This window comes from Cavia porcellus, unplaced genomic scaffold (genome assembly GCF_034190915.1).
Source record: "Cavia porcellus strain 051 isolate PalLab524CR breed Dunkin Hartley unplaced genomic scaffold, mCavPor4.1 scaffold_3, whole genome shotgun sequence".
Classification (NCBI taxonomy): Eukaryota; Metazoa; Chordata; class Mammalia; order Rodentia; family Caviidae; genus Cavia; species Cavia porcellus.
In genome coordinates this window covers 8721298-8740151 of record NW_026947486.1, presented here as the reverse complement: position 1 = coordinate 8740151, position 18854 = coordinate 8721298, and the positions used below count along the sequence as shown (strand labels likewise).

At 37.6% G+C, this 18854-nt stretch overlaps 1 protein-coding gene across 1 annotated transcript; it reads right to left on the bottom strand.

Annotated features, from left to right (window-relative positions):
* Window positions 1–17321, bottom strand: LOC101788506 (huntingtin-interacting protein M). Its single transcript, XM_063245691.1, has one exon. It carries the CDS (start codon window positions 13757–13759, stop codon window positions 13334–13336), a length of 426 nt encoding a protein of 141 aa, XP_063101761.1. The 5' UTR covers window positions 13760–17321; the 3' UTR covers window positions 1–13333.
* Between the last annotated feature and the right edge of the window lie 1533 nt (window positions 17322–18854).

Below are 18854 nucleotides of genomic sequence, written 5' to 3'. Positions count from 1 at the left end.
TTTATTTGCAGGGTGTCTCACCTTGGTAAAGTGGTTTTACCCGGTAGTGAGGAAATTTAGGGAGGATAATACATAAAATAAAGATAACCTGAAAGAAGAAAGCTGGAGGGCAAAGGGTGGTTATGTAAGGTTTGGGAAACTGGAGAAGTGGGTAGAAAAGAAAGAAGGAAAGTATTTGAGGGAATATCTGAACTTGGCATCTGGGTTTGGGGAATAAGATTAGTTTTGAGTGGCTAGAATTCTCCCCAGCTGATTAGAAAAAATGAAAATATCTAGGATTGTAAGTCCCATTCGACCCAGCTATTCCACTTCTCAGCATATTCCCAGAAGAACTGAAAGCATCATACCACAGTGACATATGTGCACCTATGTTTATAGCAGCAGAATTTGTAATAGCCAGATCTTGGAAACAACCCAAGTGTCCATCAACTGAGGAATGGATAAAAAAGTTGTGGTATTTCTATATAATGGGGTACTACTCAGCTATAAAGAATGATCACATTGAGATATTTATAAATAAATGGATGCAACTTGAGACCATACTCATAAGTGAAATAAATCAAACCCACATGTATAAAAACCGTATAGTCTCCCTAGTGTAAGAAATGATGAGTACATAAAAGGGTTTATGGTAATCATGATTCCCAATTACGTTGCTTTGAAGCCTTATAATAATTGCATTCATTAGTTGGAATGGTTTTATCCTGGTTTGTTTGATTTTATTATCTGTGATGGTATGAACAGCTATTTTGAAGAAAACAAGTCATTATAATAGCCAGTGCTGATTTAATATCATCTTACTCTGAAGTCCTACCATGCTTTTGTTCTTCTGTTTCCATTGGTTCTATCGTGTGGTATCTTATTGGATTGTATTACGTGTGATAGTATAAACAAATTTTCTATGGAAAATTGTTCATTTTCTGTTACTTGGTTCTGAATGCCCTGTAACACTTTCATTCTCTTGAATGGTTTTATACTATTTTGCTATGTTTGATACTATTGTATTTGAAGTTATGTTAAACTATTTCAAAGAAAGAGACATTATGGTAATTACTGTTAATTACGGGTTGTCTTCTTGTGAAAGACTGTGTTGCTTACATTTTTCTATTCTGATCTGTTTTGCTATGTCCTGTTTTGTCTTAATCTCTTTAAAATAAAAAATAAAAAATGAAAAAAGAAAGATCAGAGGAACGAAAAAAAGAGCAAAAAAGAAAACAAAAGACAAGAAGAAAGAAAAGAAAAAATGGGAGAAAATGACTGATTACTGTCCTGGACTGTTCTGGTGCTGGTTGCTGGTCCCACAGTGTGGTGAGAGGGTATAGATACCTGGATTCCCCAGACATATCTGGTTGCTAAGTCCCTGCTTTTTCCCCTGTTAGTTGCTGATCTCACTTGTTGGCTCCAGTTCCTTCTGAAAATTCCACTTCACTAGTCCTGCCTCTCCATCCTGCGCACCATAGCTGGAGTCCCTCATGTGTGGCTGACATCTGTAGGTCTCTGTGTCTTTGCATGTTGCTTTTCTCCTGAATCCTGGTAGTCACGATGGGAGGGACTGGACTGGGTCTTTGAATTTGAGGAGTCTCGTATTTTTCAATTCTTTATATGTTCTAGATATAAGTCCTTTTCAGGGGGACAATTGGATGAAATTTTTGACCACTCTGTGCTTGTCTTTTCACTCTGTTGATTTATTTTATTGTACAAAATCTTTTTAATAAGTTGACATCCCACTTGTTCATTCCATGCAGTATTTCCCTTTTGATCTGAGCTTTGCTCATGAAGTCTCTTCCTATGCCTATGACTTTAAGATTTCTCTCTATTTTCTCTTCCTATAGATTTAATGTTTCTACATTAATATTTAGATCTTCAGTCCATTTTGATTTTAGTTTAGTGCATGGTGATGGACATAGGTCTAGTTCAATTTTCGGCTTGCAGAAAGTCAGTTTTCCCAGAAACATTTATTAAAGAAACTCTTCCAGTGAACATTTTTGGCTCCTTTGTCAAAGATAAGCAGGCTGAGTGTGTTTGTTGCTATGGCTGTATCTTCTAATGTATTTCATTGATCCTCAGATCTGTTTTTGACAGTGCCATGCTAATTTTATCACAGTACTTTTGTACCATAATTTCAAGTCAAGGATTCTGATGCTTTCTGACTTGCCTTTGTTGCCCAGAATTGCTTTTATTATTTGAGGTCTCTTCTGTTTCCAAATGAATTTTAGGAATGTTTTCTCTGGTTCTGTGAAATATGCTAATAGAATTTTGACTGGAATTGCATCAAATCTGTATAATAATTATGGGAGCATGGCCATTTTCATTGTTGCTTCTTCCCACCAGTGAGCAAATGATAGCTCCCCATTTTCTGATATCTTTAATTTCTTTTTTCAGAATACTATAATTTTCAATACATGAGGTTTTTTTCCTTTATTAGATTGATCCCTAAATATTTCCTTTTTTTAATGCTACTGCGAAGAGTATAGTTTCCATAATTTCGGTGAGTTTGTTGTCTGTTGTCAAGAAAGCTATTGATTTTTGATCGTGGACTTTGTACCAGCTGCTCTATTGAATTCAGTTATTGAATCTATAAGTCATTTGGGGGAGTTGTTAGTGTCTTCTATGTAGAGTATCATGTCATTTTGAAATAATGGTTAATTAACTTCTGCCTTTCCTATTCTTATTCCTTTTATTTTTCTTTTGTCTAATAGTTTTGCCTAATATTTCCAAAACTATATTGAATACTAATGGTGAGTGTGGACATCCTGGTCTTGTTCCTGATTTTTGTGGGAAACCTTTCAATTTCTGACCATTTATTATAATGCTATCTGTTAGCTTGTCATAGATAGCTTTTATCAGATTGAGATGAAGATCATCTATCCCAATTTTGTGTAGTTTTTATCATGAACGCACAGTGGACTTTGTTAAATCCTTTTTCTACATCTTTTGAGATGATCATGTGATTTTTATTTTGTCTGTTATTATGATGTACCATATTTATTGATGTGCATATGTTTAATCATCCCTGCATCCCTGAAATGAGTGCTACTTGGTCCTGGTATATAATCTTCTTGACAACTTGTTGCATTCTATTTTTCAGTATCTTGTTGACAATTTTTATGTCTGTGTTCTCTAGGGAGATTGGGCTGTAGTTTTCCTTTCTGGTTGAGTCTCTAGTTTTTATGTCAGGAATGATTTTGAAATTATTGTTTTTTTCAATTTCATTAAATATTTTCAGCATTAGTGGTATTAATTCTCTAAATTTCTTGTAGAATTCCACAGTGTGTCCATCAGCTCTTGGGCTTCTCTTTGTAGGCAAGCTTTTATTTAGATTTTCAGTTTTATTGACTGATATTGGATTATTTAGAAATTTTATATATTCCTGATCTTATTTGACAACTAATATTTTTCTATGAATTTATTCATTTCTTCTGTGTTTTCCATCTTATTAGAGTACAGCTTCTCAAATTAGGTGTTGATGATCTGGATTTCTTCTGGATCCACTGTGGTGTTAATCTTTTCATTCCTAATTGCTTAAGTTTGAGTCTTTTCTCTTTTTGATGAGGTCATCTAAGGATTTATCTATTTGATATAATCTTTCAAAAAACAATTCTACTCATTGATTCTTTGTATTGCTTTATCTCAATTGCATTAATTTCTGTTCTATGAACTTTGGTTTAATTTGTTCTTGTTTTTCTAGAATTCCGAAGCTCAACATTAGGCTGTTTATTAGAGCTCACTTTTTTAATGATGTGAGAATTCATTGCTATAAATTTTCTTTGTAGGATGGCTTTCATTGCATTCCATGAATTCTGGTATGTTTTATTTGTACTATTATTGAATTGTGGATAGAATTTTTCTTCTTTAATGTCTGTTGTGATCCATTGGCTGTTCAGGATGGTGTTGTTGAATTTCCATGTTTTTATGTAATTTTTGTGGTTTCTTTTGCTGTTGATTTCCTATTTCACAGTGCTATTGTCAGATAATATGTATTGGATGATGTCACTTCCCTTCCATTTACTTGAGCAAGTGTTATGGGCTTAAGTGTGCTGTTTATTGGAGCACATCCCATGTGCAGTTGAGAAGAATGTGTACTCTGATATTGTGCTGTGAAACACTGTATATATCTACTAAGTATATTTGTTCACAAGTTTTATTTCAGTCTAATATTTCCGTGTTGAATTTTTTGTCTAGTTGATCTATCTGTGAGAGTCAACTATTAATGTTGCTTATTACAATTTTGTTAGAGGTTATTTTATTTTTCATGTCTGATATTCATCTTGTTTTGTTGAATGTACCAGTAGTTGGGATATATATATATATATATATATATATATATATATATATATATGATTGTTATCTCTTCTTGATGTTTTCCCTTAATAAGTATATAGGTGACCTTTTTGTCTCTTTATCAATCTAACTTGAAGTTCACACTGTTTGCAATAGAAGAATAGCTGCACCCATTTTCTCTGGGTTCCTGTGGCATGGAGTATTGTTTTCATCCTTTGACTTTCAGTCTTTGAATTTCTTTTTCAGTTAAATATGTTCCTTGAATTCAGTATAATGTTGGATCTTGCTCCTTCGTTCTTATAGTCTATTTCTTTTGATTGATGAATTGAGACCACTTACATTGATGGCTATAACTGATATGTATTGGCTTATCTTTTCCATGTTATTCTCCTATTGTTGGTTCCCTGTTTTTCTCTTTTGTTTAATAAATTATCTTGCCTCGTGGCTTCTTTCTACTGCTGTTCTTGTGGTCTTTGTTTTTTCTTTCTAATATATTTTTCAGAGCATTCTAAGTAGCTGGTTTGATGGTCATGAATTCCTTCAGTTGTTCTTTGCCATGGAAGTATCTGACATCTCCACTGATTCTGAAAGGGAGTTTTGTGGTATACATTGATTTGGGTTGAAGTTTGTTTTCTTTTTATTCTTGAAATATCTCTCTCCAAACTCTCCTTGATTTGAGGGTTGGTGTTGGGAAGTCTGCTGTGATTCTGATGGACTTTCCTTTATAGGTGAACTATTTTTTCTAATAGTTTTTATATTCTATTCTTATGCTGAATTTCTTGAATCTTAATTATTATTTGCCATGGTGTAGATTTATTTTGATCTTGGCTATTTGGAATTTTATGCTTCATTTATTTGTATGTTAAATTCTCTGTCCATGTGTCAGAAATTTTCTTTCATTACTTCTTTGAAGAACTTTTTTATGACATATATGCTGTCTCTAGTTTTATCACTGACTTCAATCAATCTTATGTTGTTCTTTGCTTCATTTTGTAGTTGTTGGACTGATTTTTTATAGTATTTACTATTTTTAAGTTGTCTTTCTTTACATGGTTACTAGCCATAATCTGGTTTTCTAGATCTAATATTCTGCCCTTTCTTTCATTTAATCTGATGCATGTACTTTCAACATAGCTTTTAATCTCCTGGATTTATGATTAAATATCTTTTGTGAATTCCATTTATTCCCTATTTTGGACAGTCATAGTTTCTATCATTTTCCTGAACTCTTCTATTTTTTTCATCTTTATTTGCTTTAATGTCTTCCGTTTTGATCATCATTCTTTTTTCTATTTTAGAGATTATTTTTCTATAGCATCTTCTATTGCTATCATTTCAGAAAGTTCTAGTGGTTAGCTTCCAATTTTCTCTATCTCATTGTGCTCTGCACTTGTCTTGGTTTGGCCAGGGTTCTGGAGTTGCATTTTTGTTACAAATCTTATCATTTTCTATTTTATTTTCTGTTAATACTTGTGGATATCTTATAGTAGATGTCATTATCTCTAATATCCAGGCTTCCCAGGGAATGTCTATTCCTCGGGGATGCCTTCTAGATGTAGATTTTTCTTGGTCTTTATCTTGTACTTGAAGAACCTGCCTTCCAAATTTATTAAAAATGAGAATTTGCTATCTATTTGGCTAAGCACCTGTCCTTTGGTACTGGACTATGGTGCTGGCGATGGTTGTGATCCCACACATTCATAGTGTTGTTATATAAGGGAGATAAGTGGGCTGTAATTGTTATGACATTCTGGCTAAAATAGTTAGCAAAAACAATAGTCTCCAGCACATCTTGGCAACTGAAAATCTGTGGTAACCATTAGGCTGATAATTTTAAACACAGGAGCAAATTCTATAGTTATATAACAAAATGCAGCATATACCAGTAACTTATAGGCAGTTATTTTCCCTTTAGTGGAGAGATTTTAATCCCTGTTGTGGGGAGGGAATTAGGAGGAATAGGGGCCAAGACAGGGAGATGAATGAGGTCAAATACCGTAGCACCAAGGCTAGAGGGCAAAAGATGATCACTCCAATTTTGGGAAACTATAGGCCACAAGAGGGAAAGAATGGAAGAGAAAGCAAAGGAGCACTGAAGCAAACCAGAAATGGAAGATATAATGTTAACTCACATGAAAGTATCATAAAATCAAGTGAGATAGTTTAGGAGAGCAAACTGAAATGTGGAAGAAAACAAAATGAAAGATAAGAAGTCTAAGTCTTGAAGGAAAGAGAAAAGAAAACAAACACAAAACCCAAAACCACAAAAAAACAAAAGCAAATACAAAACAAATCAGAAAAACAGAGAAAAATTAAATAAAATTCATTTGATATCTACAGTTCTGTGGTAGGTCCAAGTTGGATCCCAGAAATGTGTGCTCCAGCAAAGTTATCAGCGGGATATATGTTGAATAAGGGGCTGATCTTGGCCTAAGCATGTGGGACCTGGGACTGATCTTCTGTTGCTGAAGCTCTCCTAGAGCCCTTTGATTTTTTAAAAAAAGTCAACCCCAACCACTCACTTCTATTCTTCCTGTTTGTGTGCCAAAGAACAACCCCAGTTCACCTAACTTACCAAACGATAGATAATGTGCTCACTTCTGCTTTGGAGTATTCCACGCTGCTGGTTGCACCTGCATATCATGTGCATAACTTATAGGGCATTCTTGGGTCACTGAGTTTTCCATATTGGCTGAGCTCAGTTAGATCCTCAATATTTAAATATATAATTCACTTTTTAAACTAATTTTAAAATTTGTTTTCTATTTATTTCTTTGCTTTCAACCAGTTACTGTAATTATTGACAACATGGCTGGGAATCTGGTTTCAGGATCTGACCATCTGGAGATTTCTAAAATGATTAATATTAATCTGATCTCTGGTGGATAAAAGACAAGAAAAAAATTTACTGTGTGGTTTTATTTTTCTATTCATGTATTCTGACCAACTCTATGAAGAATTGCGTAATAATGGGAAGAACAAACATTTCTGATATGCAGAACAGGAGATTTTATACTTTTCTGTTTGCATCTGACACAAGATTGAATTGTAGGTCTGTTATAAGCTCTATTTTACTATGTGAATATATCTCTGTAATTTCAGAAATATTTCCACTTCAGATGTTCTGTACAAAGTTTTCCTACCTCTGGAGTGTAATGATAGATTATAATGTTACTAAAATTAATGGATTTCTGTTTTAATTGGTATATACTGAGACCTCCCTGTTGTGACCATCTCCTTCTGATTTCTTCCTCTGCACAGCCTTCTATTGTTTTTCTCTAAGAGGTGACACGAGGTGTTTATCACATCCAGTGGTCTCAGAATCCAGCAATTTCCTGTGTAATAGGCCCACTGAACTGTGGGTATGCATGTCTGAATACATACTTAGAGGAGAGAAAACATATAGCTTGGTACTAAATGATGCTTTGTATCAAAAAATGGGTGAACTGGCAGGATTATCAGTACAATAGGACTTAAATTTGGGAAAATTCCCAGATGGAGGGACTTATATTCCTCATCTTACTCTGAGGAAAGACTTATTTTTGTTCAGAGAGAGGAGTAGAACATGCAAGTCACATGGTCCTACACTGAAATCTGAAACCTGGTTCTTCTGGTTCTGTTATAGAAGCTGACTGGGAAATTTCTGATTATTCCTGTGTGAATGGGTAACAGACAATAGAGGGTAACACTGGAGGACTTGATGAATACTGAACTCTTCAAATGGAGACTTTCAGGGGTAAGGTGAAGATAGCGGCAGCACTTGATATGAATTCTTTTTAAAACTGCACAGGAGCATGTCTATAAGAACTATATATACTGAGTTCATCACTTGGGAGAGAATTACACATTTTCTAGTTAAACCTCTGTCTCAGTTACTTTTGGTCTCATTGCTGAAACAAAACAGCCAACAGAGAAAGTTAAAAAGAAAAAGGTTTATTTAGCTCACAATTGGTAGAGGTCCCAGTCATTAATCTTCTAACTCCTAGGAAGGATGGTTTGGCAGAGGGGGGATCCCAGAAGACAGACAATTTAGGGCAGCAGAAGAGAGCAAAAGTGAACAAGGAAGGGAGAAGACAAACTTCATTTTGTTCCTTAAATTGTATCCAAGCTACTGGAATCATGGCAGTGCCAAACCAATTAGGATACTGATTGGGTAGACAAACTCTTAATCCCAGCATCACACACTCTAGATTCAACCATCTCCAAAAAGTCCTACCTGTCACCACATGAGGCTTTGGGTGAACATCTACACATAAACCATAATAACCTATCAAAGGATATATCCTAGTGCTAATACTTCATTGCTATTCTTCTAAATATCTTTTATAAAGGATGCTACCCAAAGAAAGATTCATGGCTGCGTTTTAAAGTAAATATAGTTATAAACACATGTTTTTATTAATAAGTAATTCTCACTAAATACTGCCTTGGGTAGTGCTATTATTACATGTCATTGATGAACCAATTCTTAAATTGTCCACAATAGAGGACACAACATTACATTCACTGTGCTTGCAAATGATTTCTACATGAATTTATCTTTTTGAATGAGGCAGTGTACAGAAAATAATTACACAATTCAACCAGAAAACATTCATTATTTGTCTGTTTTCTTCCCATTTTGCCATTGCACCTGAGTCTTCACATAAATTTTTGTTCCTGCACAATTCAATTCTTCCAAACATTCTTCGCCACTGCCTACATCTGTTGCCATCACCTCCTTTATGACATGATGTCTGCTTTGCTTATCTGACCACCTCAGTGATAGTCTTAAGCTCCTCCCCAATTGCCAGTGTCCTGCTGAGAATCCATCATGCATGGGAAATCCCTACTCAAATTCCTGGCCCACGTCTTCTTCATTCGGAACCCCTAAGCATATCTCCTCTGCTTTCTAAAACAACCACACCTTCCCCTTACACCATTGCTTGCATCTGTCCCATTGAAACCACAACCCTGAAATCACTGATTCAAAGACCTAACCAGACCACAGCTTCCCGACCACACATGCCCTCAGCCCACACATCGACCCTCTCTATGGCAGCCCTTCCCAACGCCCCTCAGACATCTCCTGCACAAAATGACAGAAACAAAGTCAAAACCAATGCCATGATTTAAAGCCTTTATTAGCATTTGCTGATGACAACAGTGGGGCCACTTCTTCCATGAGACATCCTAGCTCTAGTTAAGCCTCAGAGGCATCCCCCTATGCTCTGCTAATCAATTTCATCCATTCCTTCTGGACCCAGGTTTCTCATCCAAAGAGAGAAGGACACATCCAGGATGATAGGAGGATGCTCATGGTTGTTGTGTGCTTCTCTCTCTCTCTGCTTTGTGGGTTGGTGGGCATCCTGACCTCGATGTTGCCCCCAGAGCCTACCAGCATCAAGATGTAGTCAGTAAGTGATTTGATCATGGCATGGATAAAATGGATAAAGTCTGATGTGGTGGATGACAAGCACGGGTCAAGTTCTTCATGCAGAGTACAGGGCATATCATTCACACGTAACTGTTGCTGAGGTCTGGAAGCAGGGCCTTCCTGCTCATTGCTGTCTGTGTGGGGACCCTCTTGGTTCTTCTGTTCATACATGATGGTTGCTTGCTTGGAGCTCTGGTGTACTCTGCCTGCTTCACCAGTTGTACTAGGTCTCTCTAAAGCCATCAGCACTCAGACCTGCACATTGTACCCCCAACTTCTCTCTCACTGGTGAGGCGCTGGCTTTGTGACAGCCTGGACTTTGTGGTGTCCTTGATGTCCACTGGACTCTGGTCCAGCCTCCCTCAGCCTGGTCATGCCTATAATATTATCATGGTTTCTCTAGGAAATGAATACACTTTTGAAGGAACTAACTTTCTACTTTAACACTCTAGAAAAAAGTGTTTCAATTGAAGCATTGCCATGTTTTCAGCACACCATTCACATTTTCTGATCCTAGCTGCACAATATCTTTGCCCTCTTTCAGATTCTTTTGTAAACCACTGGTTGCTGACACACATGCTGAATCCTTTGCCCATTACAACCCAATTTGTCTTTGGGATCGAGGTGAGGGAAAATCAATTTTGCTTCCATTGACCAACATACTCAAATATTTTTAATAAATATTTCTAGGTCTTGTCTATAGACTCTCAGGGTGTTTATGTTTGCCATTTCTCTCATGAGTTAAACACAATCTTTCAGAGTAATTCAATTTGAAATATTACTGAATAGCATGATGAACTGTTTGCAAATACCCTATGCCTGTTTCAGAGGCCACATTTATTTACCCAATTGATTCACCCATAAACATTCATATCACAGACCAGCCAATGGTGCTCATTTAAAGCACAAGCCTGTCTTTTTTTCACTCTTCAAGATACATCCAAAGCAAAGTAGCACTTTACTTAATCTGTTTTTTCTGATTGTCATTCCAATGTCTACTTTTATAATTAAATTTTCTGTTCTACTAGTTTCATGTTTGTTTTGCTTTTAATCCCTTCTTCCCAACCAGTAATTTTTATTACTGATAAATTAAGTGGCAATCTGTTTTCAGGCTCTAACCATCTGGAGATTTCTACAAACATTTAAGATGTAATCTCCATTGGATGAAATATGAGAGATAATCTCATCTGTCAGGTTTTGAGTTTCTATTTGTCTCTTTTCTTTTTTAAAAATTTTATTTAAAGACAAAAAAGCAAAGCAGAAAAAAAGTAGAAATAATGTAGAATTAAAAAAAACACTAAGAAATCACTAACTGATAAATTACATATTGTCATCTTAGAAACTTTTGTTCAAGTTACAAAATTAAAGCATACAAGTGGACATTAAAACAGTGAGACTGCAAACAGTTCTGTTCAACGATTCAACAAAACTTAGTAATATGGTCATCTATCTTACACCCCTAAACATACTTGCAGTTATATCCTTTAGAGCACTTTCTTTCCCTGTCTCTTTTGATGAAAAAAGATGTAAATATAACATTGTGTCTTTTTTCATCAAGTCAATTAAAAATTTCATATACACTGGAAATAGAACAACATTCTTACACAGCAGCCAGATTTAGCTCTTTCCTGGTTGCAGTTGACCATGATTGCATTGTAGAGGTGAAGTTATAATATCTATTTCTCTGCACATGTCTCTGGAATTCAGAAATATTTTACTATCTTTTTTTTGGGGGGGGTCTTTTTTTGAGACAAGGTTTCATTGTATGGTTCGGGCTGGCTTTGAACTCGCTTTTTAGCCCAGGCTGATCTGGAACTCATGGAGATCCTCCTGCCTAAGCCTCCCAAGTGCTAGGATTATTGGTACCTTATATCTCGTCTGGATAGAAATATTTTTGTTCTTGATTTTGGATGTAAAGTTTTCCTACATCTGGAGGATATTGATAAACAATAGCATAGTATAAATTAATGGAATTCTATTCTAATTGGCATATAGAGCGAACTTCCTGGTGAAGCCATCTCCTCTTGCTTTTTCTTTTTGCATGGCAATTGCCTGTTTTTTCTCAAGAGGCAACACTTGGTGGTTGTCACAGCCAGTGATTCAGCACTCAACATTTACCTGCGGTCCAGGTCCCACTGCACTGTGGGTAAGCATGTCTGAGCATGTGAGTTAGAGATGGGGACAGATACAGCTTGTTATTACAGGCTTCTCTGTACCACAGAATGGCTGAAGTGGTAAGTTTACAAGTACACGTGGACTTACAGTTGGGAAGACTGTAACGATAGAAGGACTCTTACCTTTCTAATGATAGAAGGACTCTTATCTTTCACCTAAAACATGAGGAAAAACTGGCTAGTGCTCAAAGGGTGCAGAAGATCACAGGGCCATACTGTGGTGCACTGTAATCTGAAGCTCAGGCGTTCTGGTTCTGTTGTGGAAGCCAACTGGGCAGCCACTAAGCAGCTCTGTGTGAAATGACAGCAGGCAGCAGAGGGTAGCATGGAGGAACCAAGTGAAATATTCAAATGGGGTTCCTCAAAGACAACACAAATGCTGCAAGAGTTCATGTGAATCCTAACTTTTATTCAAAGCTATGAGAATATGTTCATAAAAATGCATGTACTTTGACATAATCATTTAGGACAGAATTACTTATATTAGTGTTAATCCTCTTAAAGGATGTATTTAGAAACTGGTATTTCTTCACTGTTCTTTCAAAGATCTGGTCAGTATGTGATGACATACAAATATGAGGTTGATGATTGCATTTTCAAGAAAATATATTAAATACTTACGTTGTTTTGTAATTAATAATTACTATGAACTACTTGCCTGTCTTAGGTGACACCATTCATTTCAGATACTACTGCAATTTAACAGTGTCAAAAAGAGAGAATAGAGAATTGTTTTCAATATGCAAGCAAATATTTCTCATATCAACTCATCTTTTATGATAAGACTTTATACCATTAAATGATAAAAGAAATCAATATGCATAATTCTTGTTTTGTACTTTTCCTTCTTATTTACCCATCACAGCTCAGTCTTCATGTAAAAGCTCCTGTCTTAGTTCTTGAAATTATTTTCCCACCAATGTCCCCCACCATACATCCATTCACACCACCTTTAGATTCAGACCTTCCGAACCATAAAAAAGCCTTGCCCACCTTAGTGATAGTCTTAAGCTCTGCCCCAGTTGCCAGTGTCATGCTGAGAATCCAACATGCCTAGGAGATCCCCACTCAGATTCCTGGCCTCCGAGGGCCTTTTTTCATTCAGAACTATTAAACATATCTCTTCTGCTTTCTACCACAGCCACCTCTTACCGAGACCACCGTTTGTATCTTTCCCATTGAAACCACAACCCTGAAATCACTGATTCAAAGACCTTACCTGACCACAACTTCCCTCCCAACCATTCCCTCAGCCCACCCGTCCACCTTCTCTGTGGCAGGCCTTCCCAATGCCCTTCAGACACCTCCTTCACAAAATGACAGAAACAAAATCAAAACCAATGCCATGATTTAAAGCCTTTATTAGCATTTGCTGATGACAACAGTGGGGCCACTTCTTCCATGAGACATCCTAGCTCTAGTTAAGCCTCAGAGGCATCCCACTATGCTCTGCTAATCAATTTCAACCATTTCTTCTGGACCCAGGTTTCTCATCCGAGTAAGAGAAGGACACGTCCAGGATGATAGGAGGATGCTCATGGTTGTTGTGTGCTTCTCTCTCTCTTTTTTGTGGGATGGTGGGCATCCTGACCTCGTTATTGCCCTCAGAGCCTACCAGCATCAAGATGTAGTCAGTAAGTGATTTGACCATAGCGTGGAGAAATTCTGATGTGGTGGATGACAAGCATGGGTCAAGTTCTTCATGCAGAGTACAGGGCATATCACTCACACGTAACTGTTGCTGAGGTCTGGAAGCAGGGCCTTCCTGCTCATTGCTGTCTGTGTGGGGACCCTCTTGGTTCTTCTGTTCATACATGATGGTTGCTTGCTTGGAGCTCTGGTGTACTCTGCCTGCTTCACCAGTTGTACTAGGTCTCTCTAAAGCCATCAGCACTCAGACCTGCACATTGTACCCCCAACTTCTCTCTCACTGGTGAGGCGCTGCCTTTGTGACAGCCTGGACTTTGTGATGTCCTTGATGTCCACTGGACTCTGGTTTGGCCTCCCTCAGTCTAGGCATGTCTAGCATATGAGCCTGGTTGCCCTAGTAAATGAATACACTTTTGAAGGAACTCTAACTTTCTACTTTAACATTTTAGAAAAAAAAACTGTGTTTCAATGAATATGTTGCAGTATCTTTAACACATCGCTTAAGGTTCCCTGCTGGCACCCTCTAATTTCTTAGAATACTTTAGCTAGACATGCTAAATGCTTTGTCCAGTAAGAGGTATATTTTTCTGCCTGACCATGGTGTAATGAAAACTATTTTGCATCCATTTATAAAATTTTTTTAATATTTATTATAACTACTTCCTTCTGCTCTTTGGCTGCTTTTTCAAACTTCCTGTAATATCTTTTTTTAAATTTTTATTTTAGAGAAGATAATTCAAGGAAAATAAAACAGAAAAAAAATTAAAAACTCAGTGTAATTGATATAAGACTTCAAAACATTACAAAATCAGTGCTAGTTACCATAATGCCCTTTTCTGTCTTTAATATCACTGCAGATACCTTCAGACATAGTAAAAATCCAACAAAACAGAAAAAAATGAAAACATTGAAACCAAAGAATGAATACCATAAAGTATTTCAAAAGACCCAATAGTAAATCCAAAATGGCTACCATAATATATCTCGCTGTCTTTGAAACAGCTGCTCATGCCATTGGATATAACAAAATCAAGAAAAATTTAAGAAAATAAAACCCAGCCCAACAAAACAATCAAAATGAAACAAGACCCCAAAACAAGACAACAGAAAACAAAAAATGGCTACCACGCTCAGAAAGAAATACCCCTAGAGGCCACATCGCCTACCACTATCCTCTGAACAGATGATCAAACCACTGTCTCTAGACCTGCAAGGTCAGTGAAACACCAAAATACCACAAGCATCAAATTGAATTTCATTTCCATAACTATCATCACAGCCTTTGCTTCTCCAGATCAGCTGGTTATATATGGGAGGAGGTGGGGAACAGTATTTCTTATATGCCAGCCCACGTGTCTGTTGGGGTTGGAGTCTGGCTATCTCCACTCTGGTGGCAGCCCACACATGGCACTACTTTGCAGGGCAGTTTGATTCTTGGTTTGGCCTTGTTCGCTCTCCCTGCAGTCTGTTAATATTGCTGCCTCACAGGGAATGGCTTGGGTCTGGCTGTCCCCACTCTGGTGGCAACCTGAATATCTTTTAATTGTCTCATAAGTTAAAGAAATTCTTGCAAAATATTTTCATTTACTATCTGGGTGGATATCATGATTTAGCTGTTTGAAAATATCATACAACTGTCTTGGAGACCACATCTATTATCCCAGTGGATCTACCTGTTAATAATCATAACACAAGTGTATCCCATATGCTCAGTTAAAGACCAAGACTGTATTTTCTTGACTCTCCTATGTGTATTCAAAGCATACCAGGACTTTACTGATTGCTTTTTCTGAGTGTAATTTCAGTGTTTATTTTGTAATTCACTTTCACCCTCCAAGTTTAAGGTGTTTATTTTTAATTTGAATGCCTTGCTCTCAGCCGGTTATTCTTATTATTGTCCAAACTGTTGGGAATCTGGCTTCAGGATCTAAGAGAATCTGGAGACTCCTGCAGATGATAAGTAGAAATCTAGCCTCTGTTAGTTAAAAGAAATGGAAATAAATCTAGCTTATCTGCCTTTATGTTTTTCTCTTTCTTTTTTTCATCAAGTAAATTAAGAATTTCATACACACTAACAATATAACAGCTTTTTATACAGAAAACAGTAGATTTTATTCTTTCATATTTGGAGTTTACCTATGATTGAATTGTAGAGGTGAGGATCTAAGGTCTATTTCTCTACACATGTCTGTGGAATTCAGAAATACTTTCATTTCTTATTCTGCATATAAAGTTGCCTCTGGCAAGTATTGACAGATTACTGAAATTAATAGAGTTCTATTGTAATTGGCATACACTGAGACCTGTCTGGTGGGGTCATCTTTTCCTGCCTCCTTCCTCTGTATAGCACTTTTCCTTTTTTCACAAGAGCTGGTAAATGGTGATTCTCACTGACAGTGGTCCAGAATCCAACAGTCTGCTGAGTACTAGGCTCCAATGCACTGTGAGTAAGCATGTCGGAGCACATGAGTTAGACGTGGCGACAGACACAGCTGGTTATTAAAGCCTGCTCTGTACCACAAGGTGGGTGAATTGTCAAATTAACAGGTAATGAACCATAAACTCCTCAAATGGGGTCCCTTAGGGGAAAGTGCTGATTGCTGCAACACTTGATATGAATTCTATTTCTTATTTAAAACTGTATGAGAGTAATTTTTAAAACTGCATGTATGCTGTGCATGGTGGCACACACCTATAACCCAGCACTAAGCAAGCAGAGGTGGGAGGGTTGTCACAAGTTCGAGGCCAACCTGGACTACACAGTGTGTTCAAAGCTAGCCTAAACTACAAAATGAGACCCTGTCTTAGAAAAAAATGCATATATTTTATATTCATTATTTAGGACTGAATTACACATTTCTGTTGATTCTTTCAAAGGATATATTCAGAAACTGATATTTCATTACTGTTCTTTCAATAAATTGAAATAAATCATGGTACCAAAATATGTAAAGATCATCTTTTTAAAAAGTTATAAATACATCCTTTTTCATAATTACTAGCCACTAAGTACTTTTTCCTTGCCTGTTGTAGATCAACTCATTTGTTTCAGATATGATTGCAATTTAGTAGTGTTCAAAATAGAGTACAGAAAAATATGCACAAATATGCAAGCAAATACTCCATGGACAATTCATCTTTTAGAATGAGGCAGTGTATAGATAAATAACAAAAACATCAACATGAGCATAATTCCTGTTTTGTACTTTTCTTTCTTCATCTCTGGTCAGTTTTAATGTAAACTCTCTTGTCTCTTACAATTCTTGCCATTATTGTCCTGTCTTGTTCCCTACCCCATATCCATTACCCTCACTTTCTGACTTCAGGCCTCCCCTACTATAAATAGTTTTTCAGCTAAGTGATGTTCATCAGATTGTCCCATGTTGCCAGTATCAGTTTGGAAGCCCAACATTCCTGGAACACCCACAGACTACTTTCTGGTGACCAAAGGTCTTCCTTTCTCAGAGCCACTCAGAATGTCTTCCCTGCCCTCTACCATGGCCAGCTCCAGCCCAGAGGTCCCTGCCCACACTGTCCCCATTGAAATTTCTCCCCTGATATCATGGATTTCAAGGTCCCATGCTGACAACAGCTTCCACCCCTCCCACCTTGAGTGGGCAGCTCCTGCTGGATGCCCATTGACGCCTTTAACTCAAAATGACAGAAACCAAGAGAACCACAGGCATCAGTTTAACCACTTTATTAACCAGTCTGATGGCAATAGAAAGGGCTCACTCATCTATGGCAGTTTTGAGGGCAGGATGAAGCTGTTCACAAGGTGCCTCCACACTGGGAGAATCAGGCCTTATCATTTCTTCTTGGCATGGATGATCTCATCCAGCAGAGCGTTGTTGTTGTCTCCAAAAAGCTGATGAAGTAGCTCATTGTTCTCTAGTGCCCTCACCAATTGCTCTGGGAAGATGTGTTTCTTGTGCCTGCGATGGGCCACTCTGCCTGCCAGGTGCGGATCACTGGCTTCGAGGTATTCCAGAACTCCAGCGAGGAAAACGGATGTGTAGGCTGACAGGCGCTGACAGCAGTCCTCTCAGAGGTAAAACTAACAGGAAACTGTAGTTGTGCTCTTGTAGAGCGGGACACTGTTTGCTTCCTAGGCTTGGAGGATTTCCTTTTGCATTTCTTCCCAGCCCTGATGGTAACTGTGTTTCACATCAGCTGCCCCTGATTGATTTTTTTGTGGCTTCAGCCCCTGAAAGTTACAGAGCATGTGGCCACTCACTTGACTTGCTGTGCCTCTTATAGGTCAGGAGTAGGCTTTGTGACAACATCAGCTTTGTGATGTCCTCAGTGGTCACAGAGCTCTGGTCAGGACTGTATCTGAGCCTGGATGCCCCCCAGACACCTCCAACTCATAGTGCCTCAGGAAAAGTCAAAACTATTGCCATAGATTTAAAGCATTTACTAGCATTTGTTAGTGACAACAGTGGGCTTACTTTTACATGAAACATTATGGTTTTCTCTAAGCCTCTGAGGTTTCCACTGTTCTCTTTGATTTAGTTTTTAGCCACTCTTCCTGGGTCCAGGCATTTTATCCAACAAGGAGAATGACACATTCTGGATAATACAAGGATGCTCACGATTATTGTTCACCTCTCTCTCTGTCTCTCTCTCTCGATCTCTGTCTGTCTCTGTCTCTGTCTCTCTCTGTCTGTCTCTCTCTGTCTCTCTGTCTCTCTCTCTCTCTCTGTCTCTCTCTCTCTCTCTCTCTCTCTCTCTGTCTCTCTGTCTCATGGGTTGGCGGGCATCCCTATGTTGTTGTTGGGCTCAGAGTCTACCAACTCCAAAATATAGTCTGTAAGAGAGTCAGGTGTGGTAAGGAGGAAACCTGTTGTTGTGCAACCTAAACATATGTACCTGTTCTTCTTTCAGAAGGCAATACACGTAGCTCACAGATCACTGCAGCTCAGGTCTGATAGCAGACCTGATCATTGATCATTGTCTTTATAGGAACTCTTTTGGCTGTTTTTTTAGACATAGCGATTGCTAGTTTGCCTTCTGATTGGCTCTGCCTCGGATTCACCAACTGTAATAGGTCTCTGAAGCCATCAGTAGTTCTGCCTGCCCACTGTACCACAACTCCTACTTCTTATTGATCAGGAGCTATCTTTGACATTGAGATATCATTTGTACCCACTGGGCTTTGATCTGACCTAAAATTTCCAATGCTTGTTGTAGAAATCTAGTTGCTTAATCACTGGATGCTGGTTTTGAGAGAACTCTAACATTGCTCTTGACTTTATCTTGTAGAAATGTGTTTTGGTGGATAATTTGGCCCTTTTTTAGGCTATCTATCCAGGTTATCTTATTGTAGCCTT

What these genes read in the sequence shown, in the direction of transcription:
- LOC101788506 (XM_063245691.1), bottom strand. Translation starts at nt 13,759, where the DNA reads ATGGCTTTAGAGAGACCTAGTACAACTGGTGAAGCAGGCAGAGTACAC.